Source organism: Trichosurus vulpecula, chromosome 7 (assembly GCF_011100635.1).
Source record: "Trichosurus vulpecula isolate mTriVul1 chromosome 7, mTriVul1.pri, whole genome shotgun sequence".
Classification (NCBI taxonomy): domain Eukaryota; kingdom Metazoa; phylum Chordata; class Mammalia; order Diprotodontia; family Phalangeridae; genus Trichosurus; species Trichosurus vulpecula.
Genome location: NC_050579.1, coordinates 227,874,146 through 227,889,371, shown reverse-complemented (window position 1 = coordinate 227,889,371; position 15,226 = coordinate 227,874,146). Strand labels below are relative to the sequence as shown.

The following is a 15,226-nucleotide window of genomic DNA, read 5'->3' as shown; positions in this document are numbered from 1 at the left end:
GAGGAATTTGGAATTTTTTTAAATAAATTCAAAAGTAAAAAATATATATGTATATATGTATATTTACATGTATACACACACATATGTAAATTTTTTGAGGTCTTCTAGCTGGCTAATCTTCCTAAAGTGTGTCTGACCATGCTACACACACTTATATTCAGTAAACTCCAGCAGTTCCCCATTGCCTTCAGAATCACTTAGAAAATTCTCTATTTAGCATTCAAAGCCCTTAAAAACCAGACCCCCTCTGAACTTTCTAGTCTTCTTACACCTTACCTTGGCATATTCTGAAATCCAGTGACATTGACTTCCTGGCTGTTCCTCATATAAGACATTCCCTCTCACTCCATTATCATCATTTCACAGATCAATATAAATGGAGGCTCATTTTATTCAGTATCTTCACTGGTTGTCTTCACATGCCTAGAATTCTTTCCCTACTTATCCATCTCTTGGATTCTTTGTCTTCCTTCAGATCTCAACTGAAATCCCATGTTCTATGAGAGTTTACAGATTTCTCCTTAACGGCAGTAGCTGCTCTCTCTTGATTTTCCCCAATTTGTCTTGTCTGTACATAGTTGTTTGCGTGTTGTCTCCCCCATTGGATTGTGAACTGCTTCACAGCAGGGACTGTCTCTCACCTTTCTTTGTATTCCCCCGAGCACAATACCAGGCACACAGTAGGCATTTAATGTTGATTGAATAAAGTCAAATTATGAAACTCCCAAATAGAGGAGAAACACCTGCAGATTGTGGCAACTTTACTGTGTAAATGTGATGGGAGTCAATGTCAAAGAGAAAATTAAAATCATGGATGAACTTTGCAGCAATAGTAAAATTATAAAATATCAACCTCATCCTTGGATGGTAGAAAACCAATACAGAAACAAAACCCTTAAACCAACATTTCTTAAAAGTAACTTTATTTGGGCCAAGAAAACTTTCTTTACACAAAGTTAATGGGTGTTTTTAAATGGCCATACAACACATTCTTTGAAGTGGGGTATCAGATTTTGTGGGCTTTCCCCACAAATGATTATTTCCCCCCTTCCTCTGTTCCTTTAATTGTTTCTTTATTTGCATTAAAAATATAATCTCACTCAATTTTTTTTGTAAGTCATCAGGTAATCAAATGGTCTTACTGACCGGGTAACTGATGTGAGGCCTGGATTCAAGCCATCATATCCGCTTTTTTAGCTCAAAATAATTAGCACAGGGCACGCAGGGAAAAATGATATTCCGGATTAATGCGTTGCTCCCCCTTGACTCAGCTTCTGTAACATATCTACAAGAAGGTCCTCACATAAACTTATACAAAAGTACAGTACATTGAGTTGGAAATTTTAAAATCATCCTTAAAAACTCAAGAACATCTATTGGACATCTAAGTTGCTACAGTTTGCATCAAAGTATATAAAAGATTTGCGTGTTAAAATGTTTTCTCGTGAACATATTGCTTTTGGTCACATAGTGAGCAGCTGCCAACAGCCTGCGTTCTTTCTTAGAAATGGCACGAAGCAATGACTGACTGGTATAATTTCTATGAGGGAAACTGTTTAGAAAGGATGCACAGTGCGGAAGCTCTCCTGCCATGACCTATATTTGAGTTTTTAAGACAAAGTGAGAACAGTAAATCACATAAAGGAAGAATTGCATGTAAATATTAATCAAGGGTCAGGTTCTGATTTTGTTAACCATGAAAGTGGGGAGGGATTGAGGTCGGCAATGTGAGTAAAGGTTGTCTACACAATTTCCCTAAATAACCCCAATGTATAAGGGTGGTAGGCTAATGAAAGAGAGCCTACGGCAAAACAAGTCATTCCCTATCTCCCACCATACCCCACCCCACACACACACACACACACACACACACACGCCCAACTCCAACTACCACTAACTCATCTTCTCAGTAAATCCAGGTTTTACAAATATTGGATCTTCTTAAAGCAGGGATATGCCTGCATTTGCGTTTAAAACTGTCTCTGGACATTTTTGGACATAGTACAAGAGCTGAATCTGTGGCCATTAATGATAGTACACTGTGCTTTTTCCTTCAAAGTGATTAGCTGAGGTATAGCCACACATTAATACCACCAAGCTCATCATTGTATTTTTTAGTGTCCTTGCATCATAAATAAATATCGTTAAAACAAAAGCTAAAAATATGTGCAGCTATTCATTTCTACTTAAGAGAAATAGTCATCATTTGCCTCTGCTACACAGATTTGGAATACACAGTGTGTCCTTTCCCCATTTGGCAAATAAAAAAGCACTTTAAGTCTGTGGATAGTCACTCTAAATGCTAAATAACCATTGTTTTCCCTTCTACGCAACAGCTCTATCCCTCATATGCAGGTAACTTCATTGGGCTTTGCCAAGGAAAGCTGTTGGGACTTCTAATGGACACAGAAAAAAAAAAAAGAACAAAGGAAAAAAAATTTCTTATAGGTCGGTCTTAACAGATCATACAAAAATTTTTATAGTTCTGTAATGAGAATTGGCCTTTTGGAAAACAGGCATATCCAATGTTTGGAATTGATAAGATTCAATGAATTCAACATAAATTAGAGCCTGATGGAAATAAGGTACGTGTCTTACTTGTGATCTCCCAGGGTCTCTGTTTACAATGTGAAAACAGCTCTCCCCACCAAATCAGAATATGCTCATTTTCATGTAAACAGGATTTTTGTAATGATGTAGGATAGAAAATAAATATTTGCTAGCTAGTATACTAAAAAAGCCATTGCAGAAAACACATTTCATGTTGCTTTAAGAAATCACTGGTTACACAATACAATAAAATGAATGAATGCAGCTGCAAAGTGTGCTTGCATATATATCATTTCTTTTCTTAAATTTTGCTGCCAGTTTGCCAGCAATAAAACATAACAGTCCAAAGACCAAACCCATAACCACTATGTGCTTTTAAAAAAATTGTTTTTTTTGAACTCCCTGGGGTTCGGCAAAGAGCATAAGGTTGGTTAATAGATGACTACAAATTTTTGAGCCAGGTAAGTGCATAAGATACTCCCAGTTTGAAATTAGGAACCTTTGAAAGTTATTAGTCATTCTTTCATGCTGTAACTTGATACAATAAAACAACAATTTATAACATGGGACCCTTGAGCTTGGGAGATCTGAAAAGGAATAGTTAGGTATTGAATCTGAGTTCACTTACTATTAAAATGTTAATCAGGTTCAAATGCTTCAAAAACATTGAAATCACTAGGTTCTGTTAGAGGCAGCATGAGGCTGGCTTTAGAATTTGGAAGACCCAGATTTAAGTCCTGCCCCACTGGTTGAGTGGCCTCAGGCAGTTGACTATGAGGTAAGTCGTTAGTCTGTCTCTGTGAAGGGAGTTTCTGTACTGGGAATTCCGTATGAGGGTGGAATCATAGGTATGGACCCAGATAACCATAAATATTTTTGTTTTCATTGGAAATAACTTTCCCTTTTGCCCTTAGGGAAAGCCAGTAGGGGAGCAGAAAAGTCCTACAAAGATGGGTCAAGAATAGGTCTTCACCTTTTATGTTTTCTGCCCATAAACCAGCTTTGTCATTTTTAATATTGCTGTAAACATTCCTCTCCCAGGAACAGCCTCTGCCAGACAAATACAGTTTCTCTTCCCTTTGCTTGAGAGAAACTAATGGTTAAGTTCAAATATGACACATTATTGACACTAACATTACTGTTAATTTGGTTTCCCAACAAATCAGAGCCCCAAATCCTTGCTGCCGATCAGAATGCCATGAAGTATCTGGCAGGGACGGTGGGATTACATGCTATCTAGTCCTAACCAGACCTAGAGATATACAATGTATGTAAAATTCTATTTGGAATGGTTGGTGGGGGTGGGATCTCCCACCATAGTGAAGCACCACTGGCTATGTCTGCTAGCACTCATTATGAGGCAAGAACATATTGTCTGTGTTAGCCTTTAGATTAAACAGGCTTTTGCTCATCAAAAATTCAATTCTCTGTGTGTGCACAATTATCTATCGGCCTACTTCTCCCTGCAGGTTAATCTGTTTTAAAAACGGATAGAAAGGGAAATGGGAAGGTCTCTTACAGTGATCCCCAAACCTCACTTTGCAATACCTTAGGGTGTCTCCAATAATTTCAAAGGATGCTAGAGAATTCTCAAGATGAAACTCAAGAAATACTATAATACTTTTAGGAGAGGGGAATCATAGTGTTATAAACTCAAACCAAGGAAAATAGGGCATCTGAGAAAGCTAGGAATCACTTTTAGAGTACTAAAACCAAGTTAGTTTGTCAGAGCAGGCTAGATGTGCCTAATGTACCATATTTGCAAGTTAACCATGTCACAAATAACCACAAGGCAGAGGTGAATGCCCCTGTATCACACAGCTCTAAATTGCACCTATATTGCAATACTGCATTAGTTTCACTGCATTTCTTTTTTTTTGTATAAAATATTACCTGGACACCCTCCCAAAATAAAAGTTTTTTTTTAAGTTCATTATAAAGGTTCCTGTATAAAATGCCAGAACGTAATCTCCTATATACAAAATGTTGCTCTTTAAGAAAATAATAGGACCCAGTTATAAAACAAAATAATTTTGTACAAAAAAGGTACAACATTGGATTCAAATGAATATTTTTTAAAAAACTAAAAAAAAGGAATATCGAAATATCTTGATTGCAGAAGATAACTATAATATGTTGGGGAGAGGCCTTTGCTTATCATTTCTCATGTTTATTGCAGGTGAGATAGTTTCTTTCACCATAATTATCTGATGAAAAGTTTCTTGCTTTTCAGTGCAAAGTGCTTCACGTCTGTCACCGTCGAGATGCATATTTAGAAACCCAGTCAGTACGTCCATGGACTGGCTGGGCTGCAGGCGGCCGAGGCAATAATCCTGGCGTACTTCTGGGCTGGGTATGGAAAAGGGGTCGATTATGGTGAGGTCTCACAGACTTCAGCGAAGCATAACCTGCAAAAAGAAAAAAAAGTGAATGATGACCATTAAAAAGAAAGAAAAGAAATAGAATCTGGTTTTATTCGGCTCTCTTTGTACTCAACAAATGTATCATAATAATTTACTTAAATAATTTACATAAACAATTTACTGAACACCTACTGTGCGTACCAAATTAGGAGAAGTTCTGGGCATACAAAGACAAAATCAAAATGGGTCCTAGCCTGCAAGAGTTTATATTTTCCTTGGGGGTTACAACATGAACACAGTGACTAAATACAAGATGTAGGCAAAATAATTTCAAGAGGGAGAGAAAGAAAGGAAGCAAGCATTTATTAAATGGCTACTATAAGTTAGGCAATAATTTAATTCAGGCCATTCGTTGGAAAGTCAAACACTAAAGCTGAAGCTTAAATACTGCGGCCACATAGTGAGATGACCGGACCCATTGTTGGGAAAGATTGAAGGCAGAAGGAAAAGCAGACAGCAGAGGATGAGGTTGCTAATGTCATGAAACAATGAACTTGAACTTGGACGGAATTTGACAGAGAGCGGAGGACAGAAGGACTTGGGGTCACGAAAAGTCGGACACGATTGAACAAAAACACAAATAATAAATAAATACGATACAAACATTATCTTATTTGATCCCCAGAACTATCCCGGGAGACAGATGCTATAATATTCCACCATTTTATAGTTAAGAAACTGAGGTAGACAGAGGTTAAGTGATTTGCAACTCAACCACTTCACAAGTAGCCACAAGGTGGAGGCGGGTGGATGCCCCTGCATCACACAGCCCTCAATTGCATCTCTACCGTTCAGTTGTTTTTTAGTCATGTCCGACTCTTCGTGACCCCATTTGGGGTTTTCTTGGCAAAGATACTGGAATGCTTTGTCATTTCCTTCTCCAACTCATTTTACAGATGAGGAAACTGAGGCAAACAGGGTTACGTGACTTGCCCAAGGGCACGGAGCTGGTAAGGGTCTGAGGCCAGATTTGAACTCAGAGAGAGAAGTCTTCCTGACTCCAGGCCCAGCACTCTACTGTACCAGCTCTATTGCAATACTGTATCATTATGCAGGGTAACATAGCTAGTAAGTGTCTGGGGCTGGATTTGAACTCAAGTCTTTCTGACTCTAGGTCCAGAGTTCTATCCACTGTGCCACCAGGCTGGCTAAGAATGCAGAGAGGATAAGGAAAGATCCCTTTTAAGACGTAATATTTGAGCTGAGCTTTGAAGGAAATCAGATTCTAGGATTCAGAGGTGAGGAGGGAGTGTACTTCAAACAAATTGCTTATAAAATAATAAATGTGTCTTTGACAGATGTTTGATGAATATCAGGCCACTGGACCCAGATGGCTCTGGAGGAGAAGGTGAGGCCGGTGACCTTGCACAGCCCTCCCTCACTCGAATCAAAGTCAACTGCGAGTCACGTCATCATTTCCCTGATGCCACGGTCCTCTTAGAGAACAAAGGACAAACACACTCAAAGAACTTTGTGGACGATTTTCCTCCACATCTGGAAAGACACGGAAGATGAGGAAGCCCTATCTTCCAGAAACTTAACCATCCACTTCCAGGCTCAGTCTTCTAGGAAGTGCCTGACTCCACCACCCTCCCTGACTGCCTCCTACTACCACCGCCTCTCTTCATCTAGCCTTCAGGGGTGGGGAATGATTGGGGCAGTGTCCGGAAATTCTAACAGACATCGAGTCTTCCCCATTGGGAAATGAGGCTTTTGACCGGCTGTTGTGGATGTATAAACGGACCACTGAGTGTACAATTAATGCATTGTGTTAACTGAACTTACCAGGAGAAGGATCTGAGATTGGAGCTAGGTGCACTCTCTGTCCTGCAGAACCCACTTCTTTTCTCAGAAATGAAGGGAGATAGCTACCGGTCAGTCGGCCAGATCCTGTATAGCCAGAGACAACTGGCAGATAACAAGGGAGAGAAAGTAAAGTCCATTAGTGAGATGGCACGTCAACTGTGGGACTTCCTGAAGCGTTCACGTTACACTGAGGGGTAACAACAGGCACACAAGTAAATAAAGATACAAAAAGTCATTAAAGATAAAGTACTTTTCCTCTCTTTTTTTGGTTTTGTTTCTGCTCTCTCATGATTCATTCCATTAGTCATAAATCTTCTCTGCAACTTGACTATTGTGTAAATAAGTTCAATGAGAAGGTTTATGAAGAATCTATATTGGACTGCGTGCCGTCTTGCGGGGGAGGGGAGAAGGGAGGGAAAAGAAGAAAATTTGAAACCCAAGAACATGTAAAACTAAGTGCTGTAAACTGAAAATAAAAAATCTAATTAAAAAAAGAAAAAGATAAAGTAACTACAAGGGAGGGGAGGGAGAGCACCATTATTACTAATAGCCAATATTTATAAAGAACTTACTGTGCCAAGCACTTTAAAATTATTATTTCATTTGATCCTTGCAACAACCCAGGGTGGGGGGGTTAAGTTGTATTATTATCCCTATTTTACAGTTGAGAAAATTGAGGCAAACAAAGGTGAAGTGACTTGCCCAGGGTCACACAGCTACTAAGTGTCTGCATTTGAACTCAGGTCTTCCTGACTCTAGCCCCAGCACTTTATCCACCGCACTACCTTGGCTGCCCCTTGGAGCTAGATGGATGTGGAAGGGCGTCAAGTAGGGGATGGTGTCTGAGATAAGCTTTGAAGGAAACTTTTAAGAGGTGAGAGTGGAAGGCATTCCAGGCACGGGGCACAAGCCTGCGCCGGAGCAAAGGTGGGAGATGAAATGTTACGTATGAAGAACAAGGAGAACGGGTTTAGAATGCAGAGGATGACGAGGGGCGCGCTGCAGAGTCTCATCATACACCCGTGCAACTTATTCAAGTTCAATTATACATACTCAGAAAAAGAACAAGGGAAACAACAATTTTGAGAGCATCAGCCACGATGAACGGCGCCCACTCAGGGAGCGTATGAGACACACGTGTGCCGTCTGCTCATCATCTCAGCTCCCCCGTGCCTCTGGTAGTGTGGACATCTCCCTTAGCTGAGGAACATAGATTTGGACCTCGAAAAGACCCTAGAGGCCAGCAAATCCACCCTTCTGTTTTACAGTTGAGCAAATTGAGGCACAAAGAGGTTAGGGCTCTAAGCGACTTGCTCCGGGTCACACAGCTAATGAGTATCCAAGGCAGGGTTCAAAGACAGGTCTTCCTAGATCCCAGTCCAGCACTCAATCCTCTTCACCATTCTGACCCTACACAAAAAGAGAAATGCTCTCCAGGGGACTGGTTTTCCTTAAACCACATTTCCCAGCCTCCTACCCTATGGTTGCCCCACTTAAAACAGAAAAAGGGGGAGTGAGCTGATGGTGGGGCACTGAATGGATTGGCATTCAGCTCCACCTCACATGTTAGCCTGGCCGATCTATCCCTTTCCTGGACCTGAATCTGGAATTTACCAGCTTGCTGGCTTCTCTTATTTTCAACTTGCCGGAGGCTGTTCAACATAGAGACCTCTGGCAGATATGGATAGGCCAGATTTGTACCTTCTCTCCAAGATTTTCTGGGTCAAAGGAAGCTTCACCCAGATCCTGCTGGAATGTTTGCAAGTCATGGGATCTTTTTTTTTTTTTTTTGGAGCTAGGAGGTCCTGTCCTCTCCCCTTTCCCCCTCACAAAAATAAAGCAAAAAAAAAAAAAAACCCAACAATTTTTCCTGGGACTCTGCAGGTTTTTCTACCAACACAAGGAAGTTGAGGGAATGGAAGGGATATTCCACAAGATAAGGCCACAAGGGATAATGAGTGTTTGGATGAGGAGACCGCAGGAGCTTCCCTTGAGGGCAAACATTGTCTTTCTTTCTGTATATATTTATATTCCCAGAACTCAGCAAAATGCCTGGTTCATAGTAAGCAAATAAACTCTTACCGATTTGATGTGACACTGGAAAAATGAATCATAGGACCACAGGCTTAGAACTAGAAGAACTAGAAGAGGCCATCAAGTCCAACTATCTCATTTTACAGATAGGGAAACTGAGGCCCACAGAGGTAAAACCCAGGGACGCACAGCTACTAAATGTCTGAGGTAGGATTCAAATCCAGGTCTTTAAGTCTAACATCACTGAACTGTTAAGTGTTTGGAGTTAAGTAATAGGTATAAGGCTCTTCCTATAGAGAGTGTAGCTGGACCTTCTGATGTCTAAGGATTGAGCAGGTAGAACCACATGTGTCACCAGGAAAGTGTTCATCCAGTAACGGTCAAAGGAAGTTAAAAGGTGATGAGGGACTGTTGTTGAAGCTCTTCTGTGAGGCATTTAGGCATTCATTTGCCTCTGGCATGTGAACAAGGGAGAATTCTGTTGTCTTTCCTGCATGTATATCCAGGATGTAATGAGACTTGTCAAAACTGCCACCACCTCCTGGCAATCAGTGGTGCAGGCATGAGGTATGCCACCAAAAGTTGCCCAAAAGCATTGCTAGAGATTATAATGTTTCTGAAAGGGAACAGAAGACTTTAGAAGAGCAGGTAGTGGTTTTATCATAAATTTTGTAAAAAGTTTCAGTGGTAAATGGATTCTTTTTTCCCCCTGAAGACTGATAAAGCTATTGTTTTAGTGTAATGAAGGAAGGTGGCTAATTTCAGAGCAATCTCAGAATGAAGGGGAAAAAAAAAGATAAAAGGTTTGCATTTAAAAATGTATCTGAAACTTAAATAGCTGCCTGTTAACCTTTCTTTGACCTTGAAAAGAGAAAAAGTTGTTTAGATCAAGGGCTCTCAGATTCACTTCCCTCCAAACTCAGAGATTCCCCTCTGACTTCCACCCCAGCTCAGAGACCCTCTCCCTTTGACACCGGTTAACCCCCTTCATCTCAGATCAGGTTCTCAAATAAAGGAGTTACAAAGACAATAACAACTGCTGGAAAAATACAAGGGGCCATGACTTGGATTTTGGTCTCAGAAACTTGTTAGCTGTGTGGTATTAAGCAAGTTATCTTATCTCTGTTTGCCTTAAATTTGCTGATCTGTAAAGAAGAAAACAGTAATGGTACCCACCTCCCAGGGGTGTTGCTAGGATCAAAATGATGTAATGGTTGTACAGGGCCTAACACAGTGACTGGCATTTGGGGAGCACTCTATAAATGCTGACTATTATTACTATTTCTTTAATCAAATGTATTGCATACTGGATTGTAGATACGATTAGTATAAAATTACAAAGGTAATAAAGATTAATGATGTGTTATGTAGGATAATTTGGAAATACATTTGGCTGAATTGATATCATCTGGTAATAAATTTAGTTTCATGTTTTAAATACATGATATTGTGTGCGTTATTGTTTTTCTAAATTCTCTATCGTAAAATGCTTAGGGCAACTGTTTTATCAGAAATGCTGTTAAACATTAACTTTCCTTTTAATTTAGATTACGAATTAACCTTTTAAAAGAATGTGATTAAAAACAGCTTTTTGAAAACTGTTTAATATTTAATGGGATATATTATCTTAAAACAGATAATCATAATGAGTTTACTATAATAAAGTTTTACTTTGAAAATTTTTGAATATCTCTTATAAAAATAATGAAAATGTATATGGTGGTTTAAAGATACTTCAATATATTAATATGGGTTATCAGGTATTTGATGTATGCCTGAAACCCCAGAGTGTGGTTAGCTTTTATTTATAAGTAAAGGATAAAAGAAATGTTAACTGTTAGGGAAACATAAATAAAGATATTCAAGCCCTAAGTTGTAGTTAGAGAAGTTTTGTTATTTGAGGTAAAAATTCTTGGGACTATAATTTATTATTGTTTTGAGTTTTGATTACAGGGATGGTTGACTGAATTGTCATGAAGCCAGTAGTAGAAAATGACACATGCTGCAGTCTGAGCACTACTGAAGGTGGATGTCTGTGCTTGGGAAAAGTTTGGGGGATGACCTTGGCATGAGTCCTCATGACTTTGTTTCCTCACTGTGCTATTTCCTTGCTGAACAGGAAATTTCCCCACCTGGTTAATCCTGAGCCGCAGCTTTTGATACCCTGTGACTACATGATTGGCTGTCAGATATGACTCATGCCTAGAATCAAACAGAGCTAAGAGTTTTTCCCATGTTATAGTACATGTCAGGTCAGTCTGTGCCCTTGAGGGGACATGGTTATAACTATGTCTCTCCTTTTCCCTTCACAGCAAATTTCTATAATAAAGGCAGGTGAGCAATAGAAGTTTTGTAAATACAATACTAAATTGACTAATTGACAGACTGATAGTAGAACATCTCTGAGTTACTAAAATAGGATGTAAGTATGAAAAAAATCTTACAATTTCAATCGTATTTATGGTCAAATTATAATATTGGCATAATATCCTACAAAGAGGGGAATTAGACAAACTAATAAGACAAAGAGGTAAGGTAATGTAAAAGTTTTCTAATTAAATGGAAGAGTAAGTTTTGAGAAAGCAACAGGATTAGATTTTTTTTCTCTAAGAACTATATACAAGTGTATATGATTGGCTTCCAAATGCATTTAGTATGAAAATTCGGGTTTTGGTTATGTTTTGGTAATAAGTTTTCAAAATTAGATTAAGGTTTTTACATATAAAATTGTATTAATAATTGTAAAGAAAGTGAAATTATTTTTCAATTTTCAAAGTACCTGATAATTTTAAAAGACAGAAGAATTCATTTTACAAGTTAGACCCTCATGAATTTTTTTTTAAGATTCTTATATCAGGTACAGAGTTTAAATAAAGATAAAAACAGGAAGTAGTATATAAAAAAAATCCTGAAATTCTCTTAAGTTTCACGATTGAAACCAAATTTAAGAGATTGTGCTAAATTGTATTGTCTTGTTACTAGCAGATTTTGGCAGAATTATTTAGGATCCTCTCTACAAGTGGTTTGAAACCAGAGAAGCAGAGTTCCCTTCAAAGCTGCCCCAAGAATAAAAGCCTGTTCCAAAATGTGCAAGAGAAGATATCCAGGGACCAGACGACTACCTGGGACATCTGGAACTCAAAATGTTCTGATTAAATGGACATTGGGAGTGGGTGACTAGGACACAAGGAGACTTGATATTAATTTAAGTTTAAGTTCTCTTAGTTACCTTAGTGACATGTAAATCTCCCTTCTCAAAATTATCCATTGAGTCCTCCGATCTGCAACCTGAAATTCTTATTATGAATATGTGAAAAAACCTTATAGATTTGGCTTTATAGATAAGTGATCCATGGAGGGAGTGGGTTGCCTACTCCCACATAAATCAAAAGGGGGAAATTGCTGTCATTTGTAGAAAGTAATGCTTGAGCTGAGTCTGGAAGAAAAGTGAGGGATTCTCTGAGGTGGAAGTGAGATGGAGTGGAATTCAGGCATGGGAAATGGCCTGAAGTTGGAGAGATTGCTTAGGACTTTAAAAATCATCCAGAAGGGTTTATATCTTATCCTAAAACTAATAGGGAGCCATTGGAATTTATTGAGTATGAGAGGGGCATGATGAGATTTGAGCTTTAGAAATATCACTTCAGCAGCTGTGTGGAGTATGGATTGGAACAGTGAATCTTGAAAGAAGGAGATCAATTAAGATTCTTTGGCAATAGATTATCCAAGAAGTGATGGGGTAGTTGAACTGAACTTAGGTGGTGGCTATATAAATCCTGAGAAAGCATCATATGTGACAGACATTGGGTTGAAATGTCAAGATTTGGCGATCGATTGGATATGTGCTAAAATTAGGCTAAAAAAGGTGATTAAAATAGCCATAACCTTTGACCCAGAAGTCCCATTACTAGATAACACACCCCCTCAGAAGGTCAAAGACAGAACCCTCCCATGCACACCAAAATATTCATAGTAGCACTTGGAGTGGCAAAGAATAAGAAAGAAAGTAGGTTCCCATCAATTGGGGGAAATGCTAAAGAAATTGTGGTATTTGAATGGAACCATGCTATAAGAAATGGTAAATGCAAAGAATTTGGGGAGGGGCTAGAAGACTTATATAGAAAGATACAGAGTAAAGTAGGAAGAACCGGGAAAACAACATACCCAGTAACTTTATGGAAAGAACAGCGATAACAGAAACTCAACAATGTGGAATTAGGATGACTAATTGGCCTCAGGGAAGATACCAGAAAATTCACTTCCCTACTTTTTTCGCAGAGGGAGGGCACTATGAGTGCCGACGATTACATAATCTGTCAGATTCAGCCAATGTATGTCTTAATTTAGCTGAAATAGTTTGTTTTTTTCTCTTTCTGTTCTTATTCTTTGTTACAGAAACAGTTCACTGGATAGGGGAGGAATATATTTCACAATAAAAGTGATATAAAGACAAAAGAGAGAACTACAAAATGAAAATTAAAAAAATGTTTAAAGAAGATGGTATCTGAAAACAGGATGTGGATTTCCTGACTGTCACTTAAAGCATAGGAATGTCAAACTTTTAGGCAGTAATAGAAGATTGTGTTTAAGACTGGAATTCAGTCGTCTGAACCAAGGCTTAAATGTAAGAAAGAAAGGTTCTTTCAGTCAGAAAGCTTAAGTGTCTTGTGAATCTGATCAGGAAAGCAGCAGCACAGTGGAGAAAAGAAGGGATATGAGGAAACTATTCTTGCATATCTGCCAAGCCAGATTCCACAAAAACCAACCAACCAAACACACAAACTAAAACAACCAGAAGATACAAAAGAAGAATAAGAATGTATTATTGAGAGGACCAATAATTCATGGGAGGTGATACCCAAGAAGAAAGTCAGAAATAAAACCCATTGCCTCAAATATTTATACACATATGCACGAAATGTAAAATACTGTGACAAGGTTAACTATGAATTCCCAATACTGGTAAACAAATTCAACCTTATAGCTGGATGGAATTCATGACTGGAAAATTTCCCTTTATAGGTAAATCTCAATCAAAAAGAGAAGTTGAGTAGAATTTTATTTAAGAAGATGTGTTCATTGGAGGAAATGTAGGAAGTAGAAGGGGAAACATGTCAGAGAACACTTGGGTGGGAAATCAATCAACTGAGGTACAAAGGGAAGGGATATTGTCATGGTAGTTTCTACAGACCATATAAAAGAAGGAGAAAATAATGCCAAGTGCAACACAGTAAAATGTGAAAGGGCAAAAAACTAGGAGCATTAACTTCATTAGGTACTTCATTTGCTAGATCCAGTGTAATTTGCTTTTAGCGTGTCAGTATTACTCACCAGAATTCATCCTACTGATTCCTGATACTGACCCTGAAGACTTTCCAGAGAGACTAGAGCCGGACCATGAATTAGGTGGAAGAAAATCCTTGCCTGGGTTTGGAAGTATGCCATTTCTAATAGTTATCCCTAGTAGGAAACAATTAAAAAGTAATGTGTATAGTTAGTCTTACACCAGAGTTCAGATAAGCAATAATATAAAACCTGAACAATTAAACATTTCCTATAAAACCAACCATGAAAGCTGCCGAGTCTTGTCGATTTTTATCTCCACCATATTTCTTTGGATGAGTGTGTATGTTTTACACATACGTTTTATTGGTCATAGGAAATATGGAAGAATGATGTGCAGGTTAGAAGGAAGTCTAGCTGGATGGTGATCAGATTTGGATTCAATGAATTTAGGCAGAAAGTGAGAGTAAGAGAGAGCCACAACAGAGATAGACAAGTTGAGTGATTTGCCAGTGGCTAAATAGCTGTGGCTATCATTGTTGGGGCATTTTTCAGTCATGCCCAGCTCTTCATGACCCCATTTGGGGTCTTCTTGGCAAAGATATTGGAGTGGTTTGCCATTTCCTTCTCTAGCTCATTTTGCAGATGAGGAAACTGAGGCAAACAGGGTTAAGTGACTTGTCCAGGGTCACACAGCTAGTAAGTGTCTGAGGCCAGATTTGAACTTAGGAAGACTCATCTTCCTGATTCCAGGTCTGGCACTCTATCCACTGCACCACCAGCTGTCCTTAGCTAATATGTGTCAGAGGCTGAACCTCTGAATCTTCTCGAATCTGAGACTGGCTTCCTATGCATATTATCTCTCTCTGCCTTTGACTATCTGCCTGACTCTCTGACTCAATATACTTAATCCAAATCGGTAACCACTCACATCAACCTATATTTGATCCATATAATAGAAAATTTCTTAAGGGCAGTTTATCATAATTCATAGTGGACAGCTAGGTGGCACCATGGATAGAGTGCTAGGCCTGGAGACAGCTAAGACTCTTCTTCCAGTCGATTCTGGCCTCTGATACTAGCTATGTGACCCTATACAAGTCACTTAACCCTATTTGCCTCATTTTCCT

General features: G+C 38.8%; 1 protein-coding gene across 3 annotated transcripts in view; it reads right to left on the bottom strand.

The window, feature by feature from the left end:
- Positions 1-906: 906 nt before the first annotated feature.
- Positions 907-15,226, bottom strand: part of CILK1 (ciliogenesis associated kinase 1) — a 99,594-nt gene continuing 85,274 nt past the window's right edge. For all 3 annotated transcript variants that reach the window (XM_036766666.1, XM_036766667.1, XM_036766668.1), the window contains 3 exons: positions 14,145-14,273; positions 6,759-6,881; positions 907-4,958 (listed from right to left, as the gene is read on the bottom strand). In XM_036766666.1, coding sequence (XP_036622561.1) covers positions 4,804-4,958; positions 6,759-6,881; positions 14,145-14,273 — 407 coding nt within the window. In that variant the 3' untranslated portion in view covers positions 907-4,803. The remainder of the gene's footprint in view (positions 4,959-6,758; positions 6,882-14,144; positions 14,274-15,226) is intronic.